Source organism: Medicago sativa, chromosome 7 (genome assembly GCF_051527215.1).
Source record: "Medicago sativa cultivar Bolivia chromosome 7, Bolivia_mono, whole genome shotgun sequence".
Taxonomy (NCBI): Eukaryota; Viridiplantae; Streptophyta; class Magnoliopsida; order Fabales; family Fabaceae; genus Medicago; species Medicago sativa.
This window is the reverse complement of record NC_140755.1, coordinates 57,718,298-57,744,997: the sequence shown is the minus strand read 5'-3', so window position 1 is coordinate 57,744,997 and position 26,700 is coordinate 57,718,298. Positions and strand designations below refer to the sequence as shown.

General features: G+C 32.6%; 3 protein-coding genes and 1 long non-coding RNA gene across 5 annotated transcripts; 3 read left to right on the top strand and 1 right to left on the bottom strand.

Moving 5' to 3' along the window:
* The first annotated feature begins 2,120 nt into the window (after positions 1–2,120).
* On the top strand, positions 2,121–3,698 carry LOC146907096 (F-box/FBD/LRR-repeat protein At5g56420-like). Its single transcript, XM_085727343.1, has 3 exons — positions 2,121–2,935; positions 3,018–3,185; positions 3,270–3,698. The coding sequence occupies exons 1-3, from the start codon at positions 2,219–2,221 to the stop codon at positions 3,534–3,536; spliced, it is 1,152 nt and encodes a 383-aa protein (XP_085583469.1). The 5' UTR covers positions 2,121–2,218; the 3' UTR covers positions 3,537–3,698.
* Positions 3,699–6,755: 3,057 nt separating this feature from the next.
* On the bottom strand, positions 6,756–7,844 carry LOC146907095 (uncharacterized). The gene is made up of 4 exons (XR_015018831.1): positions 7,727–7,844; positions 7,362–7,457; positions 7,161–7,274; positions 6,756–7,003 (listed from the first exon to the last, which is right to left on the bottom strand). It is a non-coding gene; the product is annotated as an uncharacterized LOC146907095 (long non-coding RNA).
* Positions 7,845–13,285: 5,441 nt separating this feature from the next.
* On the top strand, positions 13,286–14,529 carry LOC146907094 (putative FBD-associated F-box protein At5g56560). Its single transcript, XM_085729029.1, has 3 exons — positions 13,286–13,927; positions 14,011–14,154; positions 14,248–14,529. Exons 1-3 carry the CDS (start codon positions 13,286–13,288, stop codon positions 14,527–14,529), a joined length of 1,068 nt encoding a protein of 355 aa, XP_085585155.1.
* Positions 14,530–24,298: 9,769 nt separating this feature from the next.
* Positions 24,299–26,686, top strand: LOC146907093 (FBD-associated F-box protein At4g10400-like). 2 transcript variants are annotated; one of them, XM_085729615.1, is made up of 4 exons: positions 24,299–25,062; positions 25,129–25,258; positions 25,360–25,521; positions 26,556–26,686. In XM_085729615.1, exons 1-4 carry the CDS (start codon positions 24,299–24,301, stop codon positions 26,661–26,663), a joined length of 1,164 nt encoding a protein of 387 aa, XP_085585741.1. In that variant the 3' UTR covers positions 26,664–26,686. The 2 variants fall into 2 exon arrangements, with proteins under 2 accessions (XP_085585741.1, XP_085585742.1); XM_085729616.1 differs by having other exon boundaries at positions 24,299–25,030; positions 25,115–25,258; positions 25,351–25,530; positions 26,571–26,685.
* Positions 26,687–26,700: the final 14 nt, after the last annotated feature.

Here is a 26,700-nt window from a genome sequence, read left to right as displayed (position 1 = left end):
AATCATGTGTATCCTTAGCTATTTTCTATTTTGAGGTCTGCGTATTATTTTTTTCATTTATAAATGCAAAAACATGATATATGTAATGAGCTCTATACTGAGTTTGTTTTTGTTTATTTTACGTGCCTTCAAATGTATGAAACGTCACTTTGTTGAAAAAAATTGTATTTAGTCTTATCTAAGTGTCTGTGATCATGTGTTTTTTGTTGGTTTTGTTGGCTATTGGCTTTGCATGTGCACTTTGAGCTGGATATTTTTAGCTCATCGGTTTTTGTCTGCTTCAAACAACAATTGCTTTGGTGATTTTATCTGGTGTTTCTTTTGTACTAGATGTATCAAATTAATTTTTGATTTGTGCAATATCTTTCTTCATACAGGATCTTGAAAGTCCTCTCCTCCTCCCTTTATATATATTGTCAAACTGCATTACCTTTTTATACATTCGATTGCTTTGTTGTTTGTTACAGTTGAACCCAAAAATCAATTGCAAGGATTGAATGTTTGAACTATTTTGTAAAAGTAAAGTCTTAGCAGTTAAAAGTAACTTGACTAGGACTCAAAATAGAAGATGTCTTCTTGAAGTAGTTTTGGATTGAAGGCGAAATATCACAGCTTTTACCTGTAAAATCATGCTGCAAGGGAGCTGGTCAGGATGTTACTTTACTATTTAAAGGAATTTTGCAAGTTTGGTGCCGCTTTTTTACATTGTCATGGAGCTGATTCAATTGTAGAAATTAACTCATTATAGGCTTATGGCAAGGGTTGAAAGGCATGTTCTAGGAGTAGTGAAGCTTTGCCTCAAATATCATTAATGGATTGTTCAGTCTATGTTGCAGTAAATGGTGGATACCACTTAATTATGAAAGGATGGTCTCTAGATAAGGCATTGAAGGTTATGCAGAATCTTGCTCCTGCTGCTTAATCTTTTATAGAAACAGTACTGTTGCAAGTTTTATGAAACAATTATTGTTATTACTAATAATTTATGGTAGACAAGTATCAATGACTTTTACCAAATCACCTTTTTAATGTTTATTATTGTTTTATTTATGTTTAATTTTGCATCTCTCATATGTTTGATTTAATGTTTACGGGAACTTATCCGATACTTGGTTTTAAATTTTTACATTATATCATAGTTGAATATGTTGAATCATCAAGTTTGGTTAAATTTGGTTTTTAAAACCTTTTTTTTGAAGAGGATGAGAATTCAAAACAATACGAGAGTTGTATAATTAATTGCAATGATAATGTTTAAAAAAAAACAACGATTATTTTTTTCCTTATTGTTGAGATTAATTTAATCTTTCTGTTTGCTTTCTCTGAAACTATTTTCTTATTAATGTGATGCAAAAGTTGCACATGCTTCTTATCATGGCAACGTACTATCTTTAAGAGAATTTCTAACATTGTTATTATGTTTTGCTATTGGATTCCAACACAAATATGTCATATATGAAAATTAGTAATTTGTAATTGAAAACGACAATTTTTTGTCCAAAATAAAAAACGACAAATTTTAACCAAAAAAAACGATAAATTTTAACGATAAAAATATGTCATGTGAATGATCCTTTTAAAAAAAAAGCATGTCAATGAAGGTTGACTCAGTTGACTCGCCCGCAAGGTTGTGGGTTCAACTTTTGTTGTCAATATAAAAACCTCTTTGGTGTGTGATTAGTACTTTATATTTATATTGATGTATTGTGGCTATTAGCAACTAATTACATACCTAATGTGACCATCATGCGTTTAATTTATCATATTTCACATCATATGAACTGTGAAGTGCATTGTTTCAACCGTAACAAATAGACCTATTCATATAAACATGTTATATAATGGTGTAACTTATTTGTGTATGTTTTAGCTGATAGGACCCGTGCGGAGCACGGGTCGGTGGTCTAGTTTTTATTATTTGAATAAAAATATTTTTGTAACCCTAACTTTAGAAGTCTTCTTCAAAAAAAGAAACCCTAAATTTAGAACTAATAGATAGACTTCAAAAAACGAAACCCTAAATTTACTAATAGATAGAGCTTCCTTCTAGATGCCATATCGTGACTCGCGACCATATCAGAGACACACACACTACAGATATATCACAATTGAAATCCCGATGGATTCTCCTCCTACTCTTTTCACAGTGCGATGACTTGATGCAGTTTGTCTTCTAATCAAAACTCTGATCTTGGAGAGTAGGGTTTTGAGTTTTGAAATGTCACGATCAATTCCAACTGAAGATAGGATTAGTTCCTTACCAGATCCAATTGTTTGTCACATCCTTTCTTTTCTCCCGACAAAAAACTCTGCTGCCACAAGCATCCTCTCTAAGAGATGGAAACCACTATGGCTCTCAGTTTCCACTCTCGACTTCGACGACGAAACCTTCCCAAACTATGACTCCTTTTTTAAATTTGTGTCCTCCGTGTTTCTGTCACGAGATATCACATTGCCCCTCCAATCGTTCAACCTCATATGTGAAAAAGCTTCTAGCCTCCACCAGCATGATATTAATCGATTTCTTCAAGCGGCAGTGCAACGTGGAATCGAGAACCTCAATCTCCACTTTCAAATTAAATTACCTCCTATCGTTTTCAGCTGTAAGACCCTTGTTGTTATTCATTTGAGGGGGCTGTTAGTGCATGGCATTTCTCAACTGGTTGTGGATTTTCCTCTCCTCAAAACTCTCCATTTGTCTTCTGTTACTTTTGAATATGATGAGTATCTGCTAAATCTTCTATCAGGATGTCCCATTCTAGAGGAATTGCAAATAGATTTGATAGATGCGTCGAATGTGGACGAGTCACTTGTTTTAGCAGAAAATTTTCAATGCTTACCGAATTTGATTAGAGCAAACATTAATTTGTTGTTATGTACTGCTAATCTTCTGTTTCCTTTGCTTTGCAGGGCAAAGATTCTATGTGTAGACCTAGTAAGAATATTATATGACTCCCCAATAAATGTTTAAAAAAATTAGGGTTTATTTCTTTTCTAACATTTGTATATCATTGCAGGACACATGTTACAGCCATTTCCCTGTGTTTCAAAATTTAATCTACATGGAACTTGTTCTTAAGCATATACATTATGAGGAATGGCAATGGGCGATAGAAGTGTTGAAACGCTGTCCCAAACTTCAAAATCTTATAATTTATGAGGTTTTTTTATTTTCTAAGATTTTCTTTTCTTTTTGCATCGGCATTTTTTTACCTATTTTATTCTATAATAAAAAATATTTGAACCGTTGACAGTGTTCTATTAGTGGAGAGGAAGTTGAGGATAATTGGATGGATCCAGCAATCATTCCAGAATGCCTTTCAACACAGCTCAAAACATGTCTGCTTAAAAGCTTTGAACATTCGGAATGTGGGCTTCAATTTGCAAAATATATTATGCAAAATTCAAAAGTACTGAACACCATGTCGATCAAGAGTTTATCTTCCATAGATATGAATGCCAAGTACCAAATGTTAATGAAATCAACTTCCTGGACAAGGGCCTCATCAACATGTAAACTCTTATTTGATTGGTGACATTTAGGTTAAATTTGCAAAAGTTCTTATTAGTCTACTTTTTATATTAGATTATACATATGCAATGCTAAGATTTGATGGTTTTCAAAGGCACGTCCCTGTTTCATTTTGACTTCTCTATCATTTAGATTTTCAAATATATATTAGCTTTCATGTATTAAATGGATGGTAGATCCTTTCAACCTTTTCATTTTTTATCTCATTGCTGATTTTTTTATTTGAGTTGTACTGATGTATGTCATTTTCTGGTAGTCTCGTGCACTTGTGGGAAGAGTAATGGATATCAAAAGTTGCAACTACATAGACTAGAGTAGTAGAACACCATATCATGATTTTAATGGAAAACAGGTTGCTTGGTCTTAGTTCGTGCTTCACTCGAGAGTAAGAGAATTGAGTATAATCTTATTCTCAATATAGTAGCTCTTAGAATTTAATCACTAATTGCTTCTCATGAATTCGATGTTCACTTGCTATAGTAATTGGAGTCAAAGCCTGCAAAAATTAGCAGTCGATTTCTTTTCCACTAGTTTTAATATCTTGCATCAATCAAAATATTTTGGTTCCTAAATCAATGAGTATTGTTGGAATATAGAGCGTGAGGGAGCTAGTGGTAGGGACACACATTAGTGATGAGCATATTGTAGGAGGAGACACATTAGTGATATGGTGAAGCCTTCAATATTATTGACATTGCATCTCAAAGGCTTAAAGGCTTGAATACAATTGCACCCATATAAGTCTATTTATAGGTGCTTATAGATGTTTCTAGAACTAGAATAATCTAGGCCTTTATTTGCCTTTTCTACATTAGAATATTATGGATGTTTATAGGCTACAACTTAACCTAGACATTAATGGAACAATCTAGAAATATATAATAACTTTAAGCTTATTCTAGTTTTCTCTAATGTATTCTAGAAATATCTAGAAATGTGCATCATATTTCAACACTCCTCCTTGATGCATATTTCGAAAACTTCAAATGTAGTACATAGTTGCTCAAACATAGATTTGTGATATCATCTCCTCCTGCATTGAAACTCTTCATAGTTGATCAATTTGACATGATAGAAAATTTGTGCCACCTCTTGCCATGATATTTGTTATTGGTCTTGATGAAGACTTCTGCATGGACCATTCTTCCTCCTTAGTTGCATGTGAATCTCCCTGTCGACATTGTTGAAGATTTCTGACAGGGAGAATTTCTTGTTCATAGTTGCTTGTGAGTCTCCTTGTCACTCATGCAGTAGATTCTTGACAGGGACTCATTCTTGCTCTATCAGTTACCTATGCTTGTACTCAAGTTAAGCATCAGAGGTCACAGGTCTCCATTTATATTTATTGTCTGGACTTGTGCTCTATTCGAACTTGAGTGTCTTATTCGCCATAGGTCTTCGACATTAGTTGGACTTGAACTTTAGAGGATCGGGCTGTTAGGCTATCTGAACTCCTCTATAGCCTTCTTAGTTTTTTTTTGTTTGAACTCAAACAGAGTAAAGCCTTGTGGCTACATGCACTCCTTTTGTGTTTGAGTCATAGACTTAGAATTTCTACTTTTGAAGAATTCATGTTATAGAAGAACATATAGTTGGTGGCATGAGGTCATATTTTGCTACGCCCAAGTTAATGACCGAACGTAGCTCTGATACCACTGTTGGAATATAGAGCGTGAGGGAGCTAGTGGTAGGGACACACATTAGTGATGAGCATATTGTAGGAGGAGACACATTAGTGATATGGTGAAGCCTTCAATATTATTGACATTGCATCTCAAAGGCTCAAAGGCTTGAATACAATTGCACCCATATAAGTCTATTTATAGGTGCTTATAGATGTTTCTAGAACTAGAATAATCTAGGCCTTTATTTGCCTTTTCTACATTAGAATATTATGGATGTTTCTAGGCTACAACTTAACCTAGACATTAATGGAACAATCTAGAAATATATAATAACTTTAAGCTTATTCTAGTTTTCTCTAATGTATTCTAGAAATATCTAGAAATGTGCATCATATTTCAACAAGTATAATGAATTTATGAGTCACTAGAGAGATGTTTGACTTTGTTCTTTTTTTTTCCTCTTTGTGATATGCTATTTGATTTAGCAACTAACCAAATTATATAATCTCTGAACTCATTGTACAAAAGTCTATGCTACAAGATAGGGTATGGTACTGGTTAAGGATGAGGTTTGCAGTTTGCTATTGATATAAGTGATTGAAGGCTGGTTTGGTATTTTGATTGCATTTTTAATTCCTGATAATTATTGCATTCTGTTTTGTATACTTACAAATTCATTGCATACAAGTTTGGATTTGTTCTGCACTTTGCTTTTGCCCGTATTTCTTGTAGCATATTGTTTTTGTGTGACCTATAAAAAATGCTTATAGTTTGAAGAGAAGACATATGAGACAGTGTTACTTAACTAAAAATGGCTGACTTGAGTACGTCGAAAGTGAAATAAATCGTACAGATCCTTTTACAAAAGGATTTCCCAGAAAAGTTGTCCTGGAGACAAAGTAGGATGAGCATAAAGTAGTGAATGGAGGAAGCTAAGTATGGTCGATATTCGATTATTCGTCAAACAAAGCCATATGAATACTCTTGTACAAGTTGAGACGAAAATCCTGCCACGCTAAACACCATTGAAATGAACAATTGAATTAAAAGTGTCAAGGTATAACTCTTTAAATAGCTTAAGCCAATAGCAAATCGTTGAAGATCGGAGTTAATCACACTTTTATCAACATACTCTTGCAAGAGCCCTTAAAATCACTACTACAAAAATGGGCTTATATAGCGCTTTTTTTTTGCTTTAGATAGCGCTTTTGAAGCGCTATTGTAAATGGCGCTGGTAAAAGTAATATAGCGCTTTTTTTTCTGTACAAAGCGCTAGCTAAAGCATGGTTTATATAGCGCTTTATGTCAAAAAGCGCTAGCTAAGAATCTCCTTAGATAGCGCTTTCTATAAAAAAACGCCATCTAATACAGGTTTAAATACAGCGTTTTTGTTTGAAAAGCGCTATGTAACAATATGTTTAGATAACGCTTTATAAAGGAAAAAAAGTGCTAGGAGAAACATTTATTTTATTTTATTTTGTTGTCAATTTTTTTTTCCTTTGCAGATAGCATTTTTTATTAATTTAAAGTAAAATATATATAAAGTCAGAAATTTAAAGGGAAATATATATAATTTTGGCACGTTATAATTGAGACTATTATTTATCAAATAAAACTTAACCATATCATAATGTATGTATATATATCATAAAAGTCAGAAATGTATAGCCTCTAATATGGTAACATAGATATCTCTAGGAGTTACAACTAATTAGTTAACATAAAGATCAAAATCTTCTATGGTATCATGCAGTCTTCATCTATCTTCTTGATCTTCTCAACATTTTTATCCAAAACAAGCAGGCAAATCATCATTCATTTCCAAATTTCGTTCACTCTCCTCTACCTGAATATATACCAAAAAACACCATTAAGCAATAACACTATATTATATTAAAGATAAATTCAAAGTACTACCGATCATGTGTACAAATTAAAGCAAGATTATAAATTAAAACAACTACCACTTCTATTGCAAATATATTTAGAAACATGAAACCCACCTTATCATAAAAATATCATATCACTTTTAGGCTGAGCATGAACTGACATCATTCTTCTTGGATTTCTCTTAGTTTATCTTTTGAGTATGTCACACACTTGAAATCATCAATGTACTGCATATATTATAACAGAAAATAACCATATTACTTAATAAACTTAATTATATACAAATATTATACTTTAATATAAAAATAACATACCAGCTTTGGAATCTCGTTTTGTTTTGAAATGAGAATCTCTTTCATAAACCTCATCACAAAGTACCCGCAATCTATACCATTTTCTTGGCGAGGACACTACAAAAAAATAAAATAAGTTTGTATCAATCAAATTATTTATATTATTCATACACTAATTTTTTAAGGTTGTTATGCTATATTATTAAACCTGTACTCGGATCCATGATATGTTGTTAAATTTATTAAAACACCATTAAGCAATAACACTATATTATATTAAAGATAAATTCAAAGTACTACCGATCATGTGTACAAATTAAAGCAAGATTATAAATTAAAACAACTACCACTTCTATAGCAAATATATTTAGAAACATGAAACCCACCTTATCATAAAAATATCATATCACTTTTAGGCTGAGCATGAACTGACACCATTCTTCTTGGATTTCTTAGTTTATCTTTTGAGTATATCACACACTTGAAATTATCAATGTACTGCATATATTATAACAGAAAATATATGGAGCACATAGCTCATCTGGGTAAGTAATTGTGGATTACAAGACTCATCCATATGGAGCACATAGCTCATCTAAAGCACATTTGATAATAATGAGAATAATTTTCATTATAACTTCCATCTTAAAATCACATTGAATATTAAATTCTATTAATTTGCTCTACAATTCCTCAAGAATATATACATGTATATACAGTACATAAATTCATGCTGCATATAATAATTTGTTTATAATCCTACATCAATAATCATGCATCGTGTGTATAGTATATAAGCTTATAATGATGAATTAGCAATAACTAGCAAATGATGAATATGCCTCCTATATATGGTACTTTCAACGAGAAAAAGAAGTATACATATACACAGTGCATGGACCTTAATACTAGGCTAGATAGCAGCGAGGGCATAGGTAGGTATATCATATCGTATAAACAACAAAACCGAAGAACATATTCATAAGGACAGCAACCTAAATCGAATAGCATGTATATAACCAATTCATGGTTCATCATCTAAAATAATATATCAACACCTCATCAAACTAATTGTATTTCATAAAATCCTCCAACTAATAGGGTTAGGTTTTCATCAAATAAATTATACCAATAAATTGTAACTCTTTCAAAAATCGATATATACCATGGAAGAGTTAAAGGGTGTGATTACTCACCTGTTAAAATCTAGAATGAATTGAAACTAGCGGCTGATTTTCTCGACATCGACCAAAGCATATTTTCCTCGTGTTTCTCTTCTTTTTCTTCTACGTGTTTTAATAGCCAAGTAACATGTCTTTGGTTATATTTATAAGAGTTCTTTTTATTTTTTTTATTTTTTATAAGAGTGCTTTATATAAATCCCAATAGATCCAATTTACATAATACTAGGTAACTAACTTCCTTTGATATTAATTTTAATTTTTATAGTATAACAACTATAGTTATCCATCCCTATTAGATAGTTGATTCAGTTTCCCAATTAAACGATATGCTTCAAATTGGATTTCAAATGATCATTTCCTATAGTCTAGCTTCTACTATTTATTTTATTTATAAAACCGATTCTAAAATATAGCTATAAAATAATAAAATGTAAACTTAAATTATTTTCTTTTTTTTGAAAGAAAAAACTTAAATTATCATACATTGTCTCATGTTAATTAAAATCATCAATCTAATTAAATTTGAACTGTTAAATTACTATCTTAATTTTTTCAAAGTTTAATAATTTCTACTCCTTGGTTTTGGGATGTTACACAATTCGTACGTTTTCCGGCCGGCGAGGTAGAGAGAGCTGTGAGGGAGAGAGTGATGGAAGGGGATTAAGGCTAGCGATTTTTGGAAAAAGGGAGTTGATTTATGGAACGTGAAAACGTGAGGAACGTGAAAAAGCTGTGTGAGAACTTGAAGCCAATTTTTTTTTTTGACGATATGATTTATGGAAAAGTAGGATTTAGTGGGACCAGGACATTTGATTTGTTTTTTGGAAAAAGTTTGGATTTGTTTTTTTTGTAAAGTTTGGATTTAGTTTGTTATATATATATATATATATATATATATATATATATATATATATATATATATATATATATTTTGGTACATTTGATTTAGTTTGTAATATATATATGATAAAAGAATTAAATAAAGGTTTGTACCAAAAAAAAATTAAAAAAAGGTGTGTTTTGTTACTGCAATTCATTTTTCATAAAAATTCAAAAAATATTTGAAATATGCTATGCAGGGGATCGAACAGGGGACCTGTTAGTTAATGTACATTAAATCACTTTATAAAATGGCGCTTTTTTTAACCTATAAGCGCTATCTTTCTCAAGCATACAATGACGCTTTTTTTAACCTATAAGCGCTATTTAAGGTTGATTTATATATAGCGCTTTTCATAAAAAGCGCCATATACGATTAATCATGTTTTTTATTTAAATAACTATTATTTTTATTTAACCTATACTGACGCTTTCAATACAAAGCGCTATATATACTTAAAATGATAGATAGCACTTTTTCAAAAAAGCGCTAGCTAAGACCTCCATGTTTTAATTTATAGCGCTTTAGTGTTAAAAGCGCTATTTATGAGGCGCTATATTTTCCCAATTTTGTAGTAGTGAATGATACAACAAGGATCTATAAATAACTTAATGGCCACACGACTATTTAAAATTGTCCCTTGAATTTGATACTTTTGTATTGTAATCTTCGCATCTTGTGTGCCTACAATTCCCTTCAATAAGCAACTTAAGGCTTCTCCTTCTCTTGCTACTTCCTTACCACCCCTATCGCCATATACTTGCATATTTGGGTATACAGTGATTAGATTTTGATTAAGTATGTGTTACGAAACCTTATAAATCATAGTAGAAACGCACATTGATTTGATTGTGGAATTCCTAGCTTCTACAAAACCAAGTCCATTTTGATTTTGATATCACAACATGTTGTAAGTAATCTTGTGCAATATTCTTATTAATCATTTTGAGTGTTTTGTGTTCCTCTCATAAGCACAAATTTAAATGTGGGTTGAATCATGTTAAAGCCTGATTCAACAAAGTTTACTTTTCTATATTGCTAATAATTAAGCATTATAAAATTTGTTTTTATATTCGCATAAGTTATGATACAAAGTGTGGGTTATTTCTTGCTTTCTATTTTCATTTTCCACACACACGTTCTTTAATTTGGCTATGAATGAGTTATGACTAGTATTGATGCCAACATTTTGAAACCCAACTGTCTATAGAAAAGTTTTAGTTGTTTATTTATGTTTTTGAATTTTCTTAATGCTCACTTCCTTCAGCAGTTTGCTATAACATTCTCTTAAGTCCAACTGCCTTATGTCAAATTAGTAACTCGATAATACAAGACGGATTCTCCACAATGGCTCCTCAACTAGTACGAGAGTTATCCGATCTTCAGATAAAGTCCGGACAATCTTCCCCGACACTCTTCATGTATAGTCCGGATGATCTTCCCAAGCATCTCATTACTATGTCTGGAAGTTATTCCCCAACGCTTTATTCGGTCATTCAGATTCTACTCCCAGCTCTTCAGCTTCAATGAGAGACTTCTGACATCATTTATGACACGGCTCATCTTATTAGGAAGACCAGACGATATCTTCCCTAGAAATCTTATTACTAAGTCTGAACTTACCGGCATATTATTGAGTTAACTGGGTTCTTCAGCTAGCTCTTTAGCTCGGATGAGAATTCATCAACATCATATTATTTAGACCGGATTATCATTTCTGGCTTCATATTATTCAGACCGGATTATCATTTCCTGCATCTTATTATTCTGCTCGGACCATCATTTCCAGCATCTTATTATTTAGACTTGATCATCACTCTGAGAAACAAATTATGCCAGCCCCTCTCTTATGGTGATGATGAGCAGCGTCAACGCCCGACAAGGCCAGCACCTCTCATCCCCATAAGAGGCATTGGTAGAGCTATATATATATAGAGGCAGGATCCGTTGACACCAGGTGTAAGTCAAAAGACTTACACCAAATCTCAACCATTAAATCTAATTAATCTAATGATTCAAATTAAAGATGCTAAAAATACTGTGAGACGCTTCCAATGTTTCCCCTTCCTTGTGCAACCTTTTCAGATCAGCAAACTCCAATTGACAGAAACAAACTAATAACTTCCAATCCAAAACATTGAAATCCTTTCAAATTAAATATGATTTTCTTTTTCTTGCATCGATTGCTACTTTTCTCTTTTGTTGTTGTTTATTGTATGAATTAGTATTTTTAGGAAGATTGGCCCTAAATTTACGTAAAACCTCCAGTGGTAAACAATCGGAATTTTGAAAGTGACCAAGAAAGAGATTGGATCAGAGGAAGTGATATTCACAGCTTGATCATCTTATTCCATCTCACTGATTAAAGGGAAAATAAACCAAAAATTAACATGAATTTAGTCTAAATATATGCATCAAAATTTGAAGCGGAGTTGTTTGCGTCTAATGGAAGATCTCAAATTATGACTTTGGAAAGAATTACTTCAGGCATGAAAAAAATCTACGATTAGAGGAGAAGAAGGAATATCCAAATTTCTGCAAATTTTCGGTACCGGAGAAGACAAAGGAGAGGGAATCACATGTGTCTCACTTTTCATTCCTTTTAATTTGATAAATAGAAGTCATTGGATTAATTTAATTTAACGGCTAAGATTTAGTGTAAGTCTTTTGACTTACACCTGATGTCAACGGATCCTGCCTCATATATATATATATATATATATATATATATATATATATATATATATATATATGCATGTTTTTTCACATTTGTTTTAGGAAAACAAGGAAGCTCAACACTCCTAGCGGACATAATCCCTCGAATGTGAAGGGATTGCTTAGGGAAAATGGAGACTCAAAGAAATCAAACCTCCTAAGTTACCCCGTTCTTAAACATTAATTTAGGCTATAATGGAGCATCAAAGATAGCAAATCTCTTAAGTCGACCATGTTCTTAAACGGCTAAGCTATAATGGGGATGAAGTGAAGCCCATAACCCCCCTTTCAACGGCTAGCCATAGTAGAACGGAGACGATCATGCAGAAAACGTCTACCCCGAACCAGGTCTTAGCTTGGGGAAAGGAAGGGAAGTGGGAACATTGGGCAGTCGCCCTTCCTAATGACATCCAATAACGCTATTCTAAAACGACAAAAATTTACTCTCTTAATTGAAGAGTACTACTCTAAAACGACACATAAAAAAGGAACATATGGAGTGTAAAATTCTATAAGATAGAAAAACAATTCATTTTTTGTATATGAGTTTATAAATTATAATTTATCCATTATAAGCTTGAAACGTGCCATTGACAAATATAATTCTTGAAATAGACATTGTCTAACATGCACATATAACATTGTCTTTCCCCATACACAAATTTTTTTTTTTTTGAGGAAACACAAATATTTTTTCTATCATAGGATCAATAAATTACATCATATAATTTTTTATCAAATGGTAAGACTTATTGATCGAATGATGAAAATAAACTTATGCATGATGCAATATTTGTCTCACTTGTGCACACTCAAAACAAGTAGCAACAGATCAAATCAAGAAAAATAATTTTAAAAAAATTGATTTTGATGGAATTTTAAGATCATTTTATATACTTGTAAAAAAAAAATATATTATATATGATAAATATTTTCCTTCAAAAAAAATTACTACTCCTAAATGAAAAATATTTATGAATTTTTATTATCTGAATAAAAATATGGTCGCGAGTCACGTTATGGCTATCTAGAACGAAGCTTTATTACTTCTAAATTTAGGGTTACAAAAATATCACAGAGACACACTCACACACACAACTCTTTTCACAGTGCGATGACTAGATGCAGTTTGTCTTCTAACCCAAACACTGATCTTTGAGTTTGAGATGTTACGATCAATTCCAACTGAAGATAGGATCCTCTCAAAGAGATGGAAACCACTATGGCTCTCAGTTTCCACTCTCGACTTCGACGACGAAACCTTCCCAAACTATGACTCCATTTTTAAATTCGTGTCCTCTGTGTTTCTCTCACGAGATATCACATTGCCCCTCCAATCGTTCAACCTCAAATGTGAAAAAGCTTCTAGCCTCCACCAGCATGATATTAATCGATTTCTTCAAGCGGCAGTGCAACGTGGAATCGAGAACTTCAATCTCCACTTTCAAATTAAATTACCTCCTATCGTTTTCAGCTGTAAGACCCTTGTTGTTATTCATTTGAAGGGGCTGTTAGTGCATGGCATTTCTCAAGTGGTTGTGGATTTTCCTCTCCTTAAAACTCTTCATTTGTCTTTTGTTACTTTTGCTTACGATGAGTATCTTCTAAAGCTTCTATCTGGATGTCCCATTCTAGAAGAATTGCAAATAGATTGGATAGATGTGTCGAATGTGGACGAGTCACTTGTTTTAGCAGAAAATTTTCAATGCTTACCGAATTTGATTAGAGTAAACATTTATTTGTTGTTATGTAGTGCCAATGTTCTGTTTCCTTTGCTTTGCAGGGCAAATATTTTGATTGTAGACCTGGTAAGAATATTATACGACTCTCCAATAAATGTTTAAAAGAAATTAGGGTTTATTTCATTTCTAACTTTTGTATATCATTGCAGGACACATGTTACAGCCATTTCCCTGTGTTTCAAAATTTAATCTACATGGATCTTTTTCTGAATCATAAACATTTTGAGGAGTGGCAGCGGGTGATAGAAGTGTTGAAACGCTGTCCCAAACTTCAAAATCTTAAAATTTTTGAGGTTTCGTTATTTTCTAAGATTTTCTTTTCTTTTTGCATCGACATTTTTTTACCTATTCTATTCTATAATAAAAAATATTTGAATCGTTGACAGTATTCTGGTAATGGAGAGGTAGTTGAGGATAATTGGATGGATCCAGCAATTATTCCAGAATGCCTTTCAACACAGCTCAAAACATGTCTGCTTAAAAGCTTTAAACATTCGGAATGTGGGCTTCAATTTGCAAAATATATTATGCAGAATTCAAAAGTACTGAACACCATGTCGATCAAGAGTTTATCTTCCAAAGATATGAATGCCAAGTACCAAATGTTAATGAAATCAACGTCGTGGACAAGGGCCTCATCAACATGTAAACTCTTATTTGATTGGTGATCTTTAGGTCAAATTTGCAATAGTTCTTATTGATAAGTGCTCAAAAGTAATATCTTTCATTTGTTAAAAGAGGCATTTTTAGTGACTTGTTATGCAAGTTATCTACGGAAAAGCTTTCAATTGTTGTATTTATACCATTTATGCTTTACATGCCTGATTCTACCCAATTTATGCAGGAAATGACAAGCAAGGACCAAAACTTAAGTTTGTAAACCAAGCAAAACTCGCTTAAGCGATCACATTTCGCTTACGCGAGAAAGTTCCAGGGAGCAACTTATCATTTCGCTTCCAGATCGCTTTCATCTCACTCATGGATAATGGAATCTCGCTTACGCGAGTGTAACTCGCTTACGCGAGATCAATGTCGAGAGCAAAAAGAATCTCGCTTTCCATCTCGCTCCCAAGTCGCTCAAGCATGATTCAAGGCGGTTTAATTTTGAAGCAACCTCGCTTACGCGAGCTCATCTCGCTTACGCGAGATTTCTCCAGGGATCATCTTCAAGAACTCGCTTCCAACTCGCTTATGCGAGATGCAACTTCATCAGGGATCAGGGCTACGTGGCAAGACTTCATTGGCCATGGCTGGATATTTAGGCTTCTCGCTTGAGCGAGATTTACCTCGCTTAAGCGAGATTACACGAACTTAGCCCATTTAAATAGAAGTTTTATCTCTCTTTTGGACTATTCACTGTTTTATTAGATATTTTTCATACATTCAAGAGAGAGGTTAGAGCTATTTCAAGAGAGAAACACAAAGCAAGTGGTTGACGAGTAGATTCAACTCAAGATCACTTTGGACACGAAGGATCTTGACATGGAATCTTCATCTTTCCTTCATCATTTGCATAGTATACATGTCTATGTGTAGCTATCATCTACTTTGTAGTATTGAGGTAACAAACAAGCTATTATGTAATCGCTTGATCTTTTAATGTATAAGGTTCTAGCTTAATGATTCAACATTGTTGTTATTCTTATGTTTAATGCTTTCAATGAGATTCAAGATGATTTGGACACGAACTCTTGAATCTAGAACTAGAATAACAATCTATTTTATGTTATATCACTCTTGACAAGTTTGTAAACCTTTGATAATTACTTTTAATCAAGAACTTAATGCTTTCGGATACTTAATCAGGCTGGACACGGTCGATTAAGTTATCCGATCGACTATGTTATCGTTTAAGGGATTTGGACACGAATGTTTAAACGCTAACTTAGAAATAACGATATCGCTTTGGACACGAAGGATGTTGTAGAAATGATTGTGATAATATTGATTATAAAGCTAGAGTCTGTTAATCGATTGAGAGATTGCTGCTGTTATGCTTGCTTGTTATCTTATACCGCAAGTGAAATAGTTCGATCTTCTCTCGTTTTCACTTTTATGTCGTTTAGGAATTTAGTGATACAAACAAACAATTTTATATCCAAACCCTTAATGTGAACTATTGTGGAAATGCTTATGATTAACGTAACTCCCTGTGGAAAACGATCCTATAATATACTCACGTGTATATAGTTTTATGACATGTAGAAATGCAACATCACTTATTAGTCTACTTTTTATATTAGATTATACATATGCACTGCTAAGATTTGATAGTTTTCAATGGCATGACCCTGCTTCATTCTGACTTCTTTGTCATTTAGATTTTCAAATATATATTAGCTTTCATGTATTAAATGGATGGTAGATCCTTTAAACCTTTTCATTTTTTATCCCATTGATGATTTCTTTACTTGAGTTGTATTGATGTATGTCATTTTCTGGTAGTCTTGTGAACTTGTGGGAAGAGTGATCGATATCAGAAGTTCCAACTACATATACCGAAGTAGTAGAACACCATCATGATTTTAATGGAAAACAGGTTGCGTGGTCTTAGTTTGTGCTCCACGCAAGAGTATGAGAATTGAGTATAATGTTATTCTCAATATGGTAGCTCTTAGAATTTAATCAGTAATTGCTTCTCATGAATTCTATGTTCCACTTGCTATAGTAATTGGAATCAAGGGCTGCAAAATTTAGCAGTCGATTTCTTTTCCACTAGTTTTAATATCTAGTATCAATGAAAATGATTTTGGTTGAGTTACTAAAGAGATGTTTGACTTTGTTCTTGATTTTTTTTCCGCTTAGTGATACGCCATTTGTTTGAGCAACTGACCAAATTATTTAATCTCTAAATCTCGTTGTACGAAGGCCTACACTACAAGATAGGGTATGGTACTGGTTAAGGATTTGGTTTGCAGTTTGCTATTGATATAAGTGATCGAATGCTGGTTTGGTATTTTGATTGCATTTTCTATTCGTGATAATTATTGCATTCTGTTTTGTTTACTTACAAATTCATTGCATACTGGTTTGGATTTGATCTACACTTTGCTTTTGCTGGTACTTCTTGAAGCATACTGTTTTTGTGTGACTAATAAATAATGCTTATAGTTTCACGCCAAGACATATGTATGAGACAGTGTAACTTAACTAAAAATGGCTGACTTGAGTATGTCGAAAGTGAGATAAATCGTACAGATCCTTTTACAAAAGTATTTCCGAGAAAAGTTGACATGGAGATATAAAGTAGGATAAGCATAAAGTAGTGAATGGAGGAAGCTAGGTATGGTCGATATTCGATTATTCGTCGAACAAAGCCATATGAATACTCTTATGCACTACATTTTTTTTACCCCTATGACGCGTGGTAGTGTTTAATGAGAAGATGAGTCATAAGTTTTTAATAAGTACGTAGTGCTAGATTTCATTATATAAAAGTAAGGAAAATGCTATTTATCTAGAAAAATAACATCAAGAATTTTTCAAGACACATGTGGCAAGTTTTAATTGCATGATTTATTTGTCTACTTCCTATTTTTCAGCCACACCTCCTTGAATTGTGGCAAATAGTGCATTGTGATTGGTTGCTCTTTATTCTTGAATAATTCTTGATGTTTTTTTTCTAGAGATATAGCATTGCTCTAAAAGTAAACATATACATTTGAGATTTCATTTACTTAGAGACTTCGCTAAAGATGGAGAGCTTGAGTTAGTTATATTGGTTTGAATTTTCGCTCTACTCTCATTGCTATTTTCTTATTGGATATGTTTGCAACTGAAGACTCTTATAATATACGAAGTATGTAATTTCTTCATGCTTTGATCAATTGTATTTTAAGAAAATGTGTCTACTAGTTCTAATATTGATAGTGTGCTTTTTAACTTAGTGAGTTGAGACTGAGAGTTTGAGTTCAACTCATAATACTCAAGTGCTTTCGGGTGGACTAAGGAACTTGACGTCGTTATCAAACAGGGTGGTCATAAATTAATACTGCTGCTATTTATTTAGCCAAATTTTATGTTTTGAGGCCTTTTCTCCATGAATGCATCAACATTGTGTTGGCCGATGTGACGGTAAGAAGATGAAGCTAGGGGGGATAGCCTTTTCGATTAAAAACGTCTGCGATGACTATGTTGGATTTTGCAAGAATTTCGATCACAATAGAATAAGCAATGAACAAGATAATTCAATTATGAACGAGATGTTCAACTTTGAATTATTTCTTAGCAAGCAATTAATCAATATACACAACAATTCACAAAACTTATCACTATATCAAACCAAACTTGCTCTTAAACAAGAAATCACTAATGCAAAGTAATAACACGCTTTGATATATGTGATGAATTAAACAACAAGTTAATCTCTACTATGAAGGTGATTGAATCAACAAGCTCTTAAAAAGCGATTTTAGAGTTAATAATTCAATTATAACACAAATATCAATTCACCTAATTCATCTTAAACATATATCAAAAATTGATTTGCTAAAATTTAAAAGATAAAAGGAACAAAAAACACCAAGATTTATACAGGTTCCCCTTTTCTTGCTCGCTAGGGATACGTCCGTTCTTCGTAGAAGAATATGTTGGGATTCCACTATGATGAAAATGTTTACCGGTGTATGATTACAAAGATTCCTTCGATTCCTAATCTTTTTTGTTAAGCAATCACACTAGATACAATCTTCAAACTCTACAAATTGGGCAGCTACAAGGTGTTCAAATCTCAAGCTTGCATGCAACCTTTTGATATTCTACTCCAAGAAATTGTATTTTCTATGTCTCTGCTTCGATCCCCTTTAACCTTGAATGCTTGAGAAACAACCACCACAATTCCCTTTGGAAGTGAAAAGTACCTCCATTTGCTTTAGATCTCTGATGCAGCATCAATTTTACAGTCATATCCTAGTCAGCGTGCCACCTCCCCAGTTTTGCATAATTATCCTTGATGAAGGTCTAAAACCAAATAATCTTGAAATGACAAGGGAGAATCTACAATTTTTTTTACAAGAGGGTAAATCAAAACTCACACAAACGGCATGGGTAAACATTATTTAACTCATACATTTATAATCACGCAGGTCCCAAGCTAAATATATTTTTGTGTCGTTGTGTTTGGTAATAAATATATATATGCTCACACAAAAATTCCAATAACTAGACTCTTGACCCGTGCTACTGCACGGGTCCTACCGAGGAGAAGTTAAACGAATAAGTCGCAGCAATGTATAGAAGTTTTATAGAATAAGAACCAATCTTATGTTGTAAATTTAGGTCTTCATAAAAGGAGATTTCATAAAACATGTTCAATGGTTACGAATCAATAGCGGAAGGAAACAAAACATTGAACATGATTATGATTGGATCAACGACATGTTTGATTTATCAAATATTAAAAATTAGGACATTAGGAATACCTGAATAAAGCTTTCATGGTAGCCCTCTCAACATCAACGATAAATAGAGAGATGATGTGATGATCTGAAACATACAACAAAGGGTTAGCGGCGGCTGATTTGGTTCTTCCTCAACCGGTACCTTTATGCCTCAAGTTCTCTTCAGATGGGAAGAAGAGAGAGTTTGCTGCATCCGGTGTATTAGGGACCATAGTCTCTTTTATATTGGATGACCAATAGGGTTTCCCATTATTCCGTTAATGGGTCATCCAGACATCCACTCATATTGAGTCCATATCCATTAATTAATTTATTAATTAATATTCTAAATAGAAATCTAATAAGAGCATGTTTGGCCCTCCTTATTTTCTACTTATCTTCCAATTTTAAGAAGTAGGGCCAAACACAATTTTAGTAAAGCTCTTTCTAAAAGAAGTTCCTTATTTGTAAAGAAGAAAACCACATAGAAGTGACTTTCAAAATAAGGTGTTGAAACCAACTTCAAACCAACTTATACGGCACTTTTGATGATATGCTCACCTTTCGATTCCCACGTGGTACATTTTTTCTTTTATTTTATTATTTATTGTGTATCTCGTTTCAAATTTTGCTGGTGCCCACCCAGCTCAAAGCATTAAATATTTTAGTTTTTTTTACAATAATTAAAAATGCCATCGAAATATGTATATCTAGCAGCCCAACGACTTTATTTTCTAATCATTTCTCCTTCAAAAAAAAAAAAAAATTTCGACAAACCTTCAAAAAATTTATAATAACTATGTTTTTTTTTCTTTTTTCTGAGGAACGTATAGAACTATCTAATGTTAGAGTACTTTTTTTTGTAGGAAAATATTATAGTAATATATACACGTTAGGTTATCTAATTTTTTGACCAGATATATCAAAATGATTAAATATGTTACAAGTGAATTATTATCTAATAATACTATACTTTATAATATTATTAAAATATAACACAAACTATGATACTTTTTTTTATATTATAGTTATAGATTATTATTGAATTCTCTTCAAATAATTACTCTTGTAAAATATTTTGTATGTGTTTAATTTTATGAATTATGATCAATTATGATCAAGACTTTCAATAAAAATTATATATAGAAAAAAGTTTGTCTAGTATGTATCCAGTCCAAAATAGACCATCATATTTTTAGTAAACTTTGATAAAATGTTATTTTTATTTTCAGTTTTTTATTATTATAAAATTTATGCTTTACTCTAATTTTTTTAAAACAACTATAAATTGCAAATGTCCATCTTGGGACTATTTTTGAGAGGACTCTATTAAACATTCCTAAAAAGTTTTATTAATTAAGTTGGAAAAATAACAAATACCAAACGACTTTAACTTTACCTTTAAAGTTTTAATTTTCAACTTTATCATCAAAGTAGCTTTTATGATCAAACGCACCCTAAGCCTTATTACTTAATTTGATCGCTAATCAATTAAGGCTCTAAATTGATAAATAACTAATATAATTATTATTACGATATTTGTCCACATAATGACATCGGAATATAAAATATTCCAACATCTTATTTATGCAATTTTATTACATTTGAGATGATAATTTCTTTATTGTAAAACGATTGGTGTAAAAGTAATAAAATGTTGTGAAGTTTTAGGGCATTGTACTAGATGGTGGCGGGCAACATGAGGTAGGATGACAAACAGGAGGGTCGCATATTTCACCTTCTGTGCAACATGGTGGTAGACGTCCTTGCACATTTCCAACTAGAACGCCTACAATAGCAATAAGTAATAACATAAAATTCAAAAAAAAAAACTTCATATTTTCCATTGTAACAAAGCTTTTTTTTATTTTTTTGAGGGAATTGTAACAAAGCTTTGTATGCAAAGACAGGAAAAATAGATATCTTATAGTGAGTGGTATGTTAAAGAAATACATACTAATTTAAAATGCCATAATTACAAGACAAACATATTTTGACCAAAATATTAATCATCATTAATGTGAAAACCTTAATTTTAAGCTATTTTTTTATATCCTCTGACTAATTTCTAATACCTATTTTAATTTTTTTTTTTTGAAGGAAATACCTATTTTAATTTTGATTTCTTTTATGGGAAATGCTAACCGGTGCCCCCGGGGCACTGGTTAAGAATACTAAAAAAGGAAGTTATATAATATTTAATGCTTTGAAATTGTGTAATTAATATACAACAAGTCAAAAAGGTTTCCTTTTATGGTCATAAGTTACCTTTTTGGTATCCTTAACCAATGCCCCGAGGCACCGGTTAGCAAGACCCTTCTTTTATTTATATCCTTTGACTAACTAACTCAAGTGGATATTGTAAACGTCAAAAAAAAGTGGATATTGTAGAATGAGTGGATCAGGGCGTGTAGACTTTTTTAACGTGCGTGTGTGTATTAAGTGTCTATGTAGTAATTTTTCTCTTTATTTTTTCCGTTTATTTAAACTACGAAATTTAATTATTTTTTATTTAATCTATTAAATAACTAAATTTTATCGTGTAAGTGTAATTTATTTGTTAGCTACCAAGAACATTATTTGCGGGGACCGAAGTTAGAAGCTCGAATTCTTCACTTCTCCACACTTACATGTGTGAATCCATCCTATAGTCTACTTGACTTAAAAAACTAAAATTTTAAAATAAACACATATTCTGTATCTTCCATTATTGTTTGACAGTCTAAATCTTAAAATTCACCACTTCGAATTTGAAATCATCAACAATGGGCATTTAATGACTATAGTCATAATTGTATCTTAAGATGAAAAAGAAAAAAATATAAATTACTTTTTGAATGAAAATGGATGGTTATCAATTGGCAAATAAATAAGGAAAGGTTTGACATAAAAATGTGAGTCGTAAAAGTAAAGCAAGCAATTAATGTCTATTAAATCATTATAAATGAGGTGAGAAATATTTGGGGTCTAAATTATGGGTGTTCACGGTACGGATTGTTTCGGTTTTGACGCTAAAATTCATCTGAACCGCAAGACAAAAATGCATGCAGTTTGGTTTGGTTCGGTTGACTTTTAAAATATAAATCAAACCAATGTGATTTGGGTTGGTTTGGTTGTTGTGGTTTTTTGTGGGACAATATATATAATTTTTTGTTTCCAAGATTAAAGTCAAGTTAAAAAGTAAAAAACAACTTATTTTCAGCAACCTTTCATATTTTATCCAACATTGTGATTTCTACTTCCAACAATGTTCTAATCAACATAGATCAAATTAAAAACAATCTCAAAAAGTAAATCCCTACGGTAAGAAATACAAAATACTAAGATTTATCATTCTCTAAAAGTTTTCATTGAGTTTTTATATTTAAGATATGTCTAACATAAACGGACCCGCAAAAGTTCTAGTAACATCAGATTAAAGCATATTGATACATTTTTGAAATAAAAAGCAAAGAAGAAACTTAACAAAGAAAAAACATGTCATTTTATAAAAGTTCTCATTGAATTTCTAAGGAATTGATTGTTATTTAAAGCAAAGATAGTATTGGTTTGCGGTTTGGTTCAGTTAGTAAAATAAAAACTGCAAACCAAACAAAACTGTGCGGTTGAGTCAAAAAATGATCCAAATACATCTGAACCAAATGCGGTTTTTTTGTGATTTCGGTTTGGATTGATTTGGTTTCGATCACCCCAAGTCTAAATGCAAATCTTTGAGTCAGAGGTGCAAACTAAAAAATTCAGGGTGGTCAGTATGCAAAAATATAGGATTATTGGTGCGAATTTTCTAAGTTCTGGCTGTGCAAGTGTGCACCGTCACAAAGCACTGCATTCCCTGGGTAACTGAAATATAACAAATTAAAGCTGTGATTAGTAACGGAAAGTATATGGCATGTCAACGTTAAAATTGAAAGTTGAAATGGTAAAATAAGAAGGGTTTGTCAAGATTATAATATTCATGCTCTCATATTCACTCCTTTGCAGAATCTTTCCTCAGGGCAATGTGAACTTATGGCCAATATTATGTCTAGCCTTTGGAAGAGCCGGAACATGAAACTATGGCAGCAACAGAATGAAACCAACTCACAGGTGTTTCAATGTGCAACTCACCTACTATAAGAATGGCAAGTAGCCCAAGTTATCAAGTCTCGCAGCAGCACCCAAACAACCGTACCATAGATGCGACCTATAAGACAAGAAGAAGATAACTGGAAGAAACCGTATAAATGCAACATTGATGCATTCTTTTCCACTTTTCCTATCAAGTCTTGCAAGAACGGAATCCAACAGCCTCCCCCACTCTTTGTGACATAGACGTGGGGGAGGCTGTTGGATTTACACACAACTTTGGATTGGATCTCTAATCAACAGTTTGACAATGTCGATTTTGTACTTGATTGTAAAAGAGTTGTTGATTGTGTTAATTTTAGCTTAGACGATAGTAGTGAGTTTGGGTGTATTATTACTGCTTGTAAACAACTGCTAGTGGATAGATTTTAGAACTATCATGTCGAGTTCAACATGAGGCAAGCAAATAGGGTAGCTCAGAGTTAGCTCAGACAACCCTGTCTAATCCTAGCCCCCATATTATTGATGATGTAGCTACGTGTATTTGACATATTTTAGCTAATGAAATGCAATGAATTTCTTACTTAAAAAAAAAAACTATCCTCCCCAAAAAAAACAAATAATATCCTAATTGGATCAGTTTTTTTTTTCTTTTTCAAACCCAATAATTAAATTAGAAAATAATATTTTTTTTAGGGAATAAATTGAAAAATTAAATTCAAAAAAAAAGGGAGAAGGGAGAATGAGTTTCTATCTAATGAACATCACAAATTCACACCATACGACATCGTTTTCCCCTCCATCTTCTTTCAAAACCCTCTTTCACCACTCACAAATCTCAAAACAAAACACCTACATTCCTTCTAGTTCTAACCCTTTTCTCAATCGCTTTCCAAAGCCCTTCTATCATTCACTTTTGGTTCAGATTGACTATTCGACTCAGCTATAAAATTGTTCACTTTTGGATTAGGGTTTTAGGATTTTGAGTTTTGAAATGACACGCTCAATTCCAACTGAAGATAGGATCAGCTCCTTACCAGATCCAATTGTTTGTCACATCCTTTCTTTTCTCCCGACAAAAAACTCTGCTGCCACAAGCATCCTCTCTAAGAGATGGAAACCACTATGGCTCTCAGTTTCCACTCTCCACTTCGACGACGAAACCTTCCCAAACTATGACTCCTTTTTTAAATTTGTGTCCTCCGTGTTTCTCTCACGAAATATCACATTGCCCCTCCAATCGTTCAACCTCATATGTGAAAAAGCTTCTAGCCTCCACCAGCATGATATCAATCGATTTGTTCAAGCCGCTGCTCAACGAGGAATCGAGAACCTCAATCTCCGAATGTCTGGCCCTGTTAGCTTTAGACTCAAATTACCTAGTAGCATTTTTAGCTGTGACACCCTTGTTGTTCTTCGTTTGTTTGGGATATCAGTGAATGACCTTTCTCGTGTGGTTGTGGATTTCCCATGTCTCAAAACTCTTGATTTGTCTCGTGTATTTTTCAAACGTGTTGAATATCTTCCAAAGCTTCTATTAGGATGCCCCATTCTAGAGGAACTGCTAATAAACTTTGTATTTGTGGTTAATCCAAAGAGACTTGTTTTAGAGGAAAATTATCAATGCTTACCGAATTTGATCAAAGCAAACATTTCTGAGTTGTGTTCTAGTGCGGATGCGCTGTTTACTTTGCTTTGCAAGGCAAAGTTTCTGTGTGTAGAACTGGTAAGAATATTATACGACTCTCTCCGTTATATGTTTAAAAGAAATTACGTTTATTTCATTTCTAACTTCTGTAAATCACAACAGGAGACTGGTTACAGCTATTTCCCTACATTTCAAAATCTAATCCACTTGGAACTTATTCTTATACATAATTTATGTGAGAACTGGAAGTGTGTTATAGAAGTGCTGAAACTTAGTCCCAAACTTCAAAATCTCACCATTCATCAGGTTTAGTCGATTCCTAAGATTTTTCATTTCGTTTACCTCAACAACTTTTCACCTATTTTATTTTATAACGAAAATATGTCAATTGTGGACAGGATTCTGAGACTGGAAAGGAAGTTAGGGATGATTGGATAGATCCAACAGTTGCTCCAGAATGCCTTTCAACACATCTAAGAACATGCTTGGTTAAAGGTTGTAAAAGCATGGGATGCGAGGTTCACTTTGCAAACTATATTATGCAGAATGCAAAAGTACTAAACACGATGACAATTAAGTAGGGGTGGCAATATGATCCATGAGATCCATATCCATCCAATTCATCCAACACAAAATCCATCCAATCCATCCACCAAACAAAAAAAATTGTTGATGGATTGGTTTGGATCCATCCATTTAAAACTATGTATGGATTTGATCCATCCACCTTATTTTCAAAATCCAATGGATCACCTCTTTAAGAAAAAAAAATCCAATGGATAACTTCAAATAATTTTTTTTTTTAAGCCAACTTCAAATAATATTAATCTTTTTTATTTAAATAATTATATATTTGATAAAATAAAAAATAATTTAACAAAAAAAGCTGACAAAAAAAAGGAAGAAAAAAACTGTCAGAAAAAAAAAGAAAAAATATTTATTTTTTTAATAATTAAATATTATTAATTTAATATATTATTAAAATATTATTTAATATTATTTTATTATATACGGTGGTCAACGCCGGAGCTCCGCCGTCAACCACCGTGAGACTCGCCGGACCACCGTCGGTCGCCGGAAAACCGCCGTTCACCGCCGCGAGTCGCCGGAGAACCACCGTGGTCAACGTCGACGGCGGCCGGTTGACCACCAATTGCCACCCCTGGCCACCACATTATTTTTAATTATTTTATTAATAAAATTTATTATTTCTGAATTATTAAATTAGTTGGGCTTAGGACAAAAATGTTTCTGGGCTTAAAAAATCTTTGTTGGGCCTGTTACATAAAATTGATTTAGATTGAATTCACTAATAAAACTCTTCAATAAATAATACACCTCTCCAAAAAAATAATACACTTTAAAAAATGATAAACTTTCAACAAAAAAAAATAATACACTTTGATTTATGGATCGGATGGATTATCCATCCACTAAAATCTAATAATAGATGGATTGGATGGACTTTTTTCTTAATGGATGGACCGGATGGTTTTTTTTTAAGAAAAAAAATAGTGGATTGTAATGGATTAATGGACTTTTTTTAATCCATCCATTAGGATCCAAATCCATATCCATCCAATCCATCCATTTTGCCACCCCTACAATTAAGTGTTCCTCTTCTATATATTTAGATACCAAGCACCAAATGATAACGAAACTAGCTTCGTCGACAAGGGCCTCAACAACATGTAGACTCTTATTTGATTGATGACAGTTAGGGTATAGCTGCAATAGTTATATGTCTG

Coding starts and splice junctions, on each gene's coding strand:
- LOC146907096 (XM_085727343.1), top strand. CDS start 2,219: ATGTCACGATCAATTCCAACTGAAGATAGGATTAGTTCCTTACCAGAT. Junction 2,936..3,017: donor AGATTCTATGTGTAGACCTA/GTAAGAATATTA, acceptor ATATCATTGCAG/GACACATGTTACAGCCATTT. Junction 3,186..3,269: donor TTTTATTTTCTAAGATTTTC/TTTTCTTTTTGC, acceptor TCTATTAGTGGA/GAGGAAGTTGAGGATAATTG.
- LOC146907094 (XM_085729029.1), top strand. CDS start 13,286: ATGTTACGATCAATTCCAACTGAAGATAGGATCCTCTCAAAGAGATGG. Junction 13,928..14,010: donor ATATTTTGATTGTAGACCTG/GTAAGAATATTA, acceptor ATATCATTGCAG/GACACATGTTACAGCCATTT. Junction 14,155..14,247: donor AAAATCTTAAAATTTTTGAG/GTTTCGTTATTT, acceptor AATCGTTGACAG/TATTCTGGTAATGGAGAGGT.
- LOC146907093 (XM_085729615.1), top strand. CDS start 24,299: ATGACACGCTCAATTCCAACTGAAGATAGGATCAGCTCCTTACCAGAT. Junction 25,259..25,359: donor AAAATCTCACCATTCATCAG/GTTTAGTCGATT, acceptor CAGGATTCTGAG/ACTGGAAAGGAAGTTAGGGA. Junction 25,522..26,555: donor CAAAAGTACTAAACACGATG/ACAATTAAGTAG, acceptor TTTGCCACCCCT/ACAATTAAGTGTTCCTCTTC.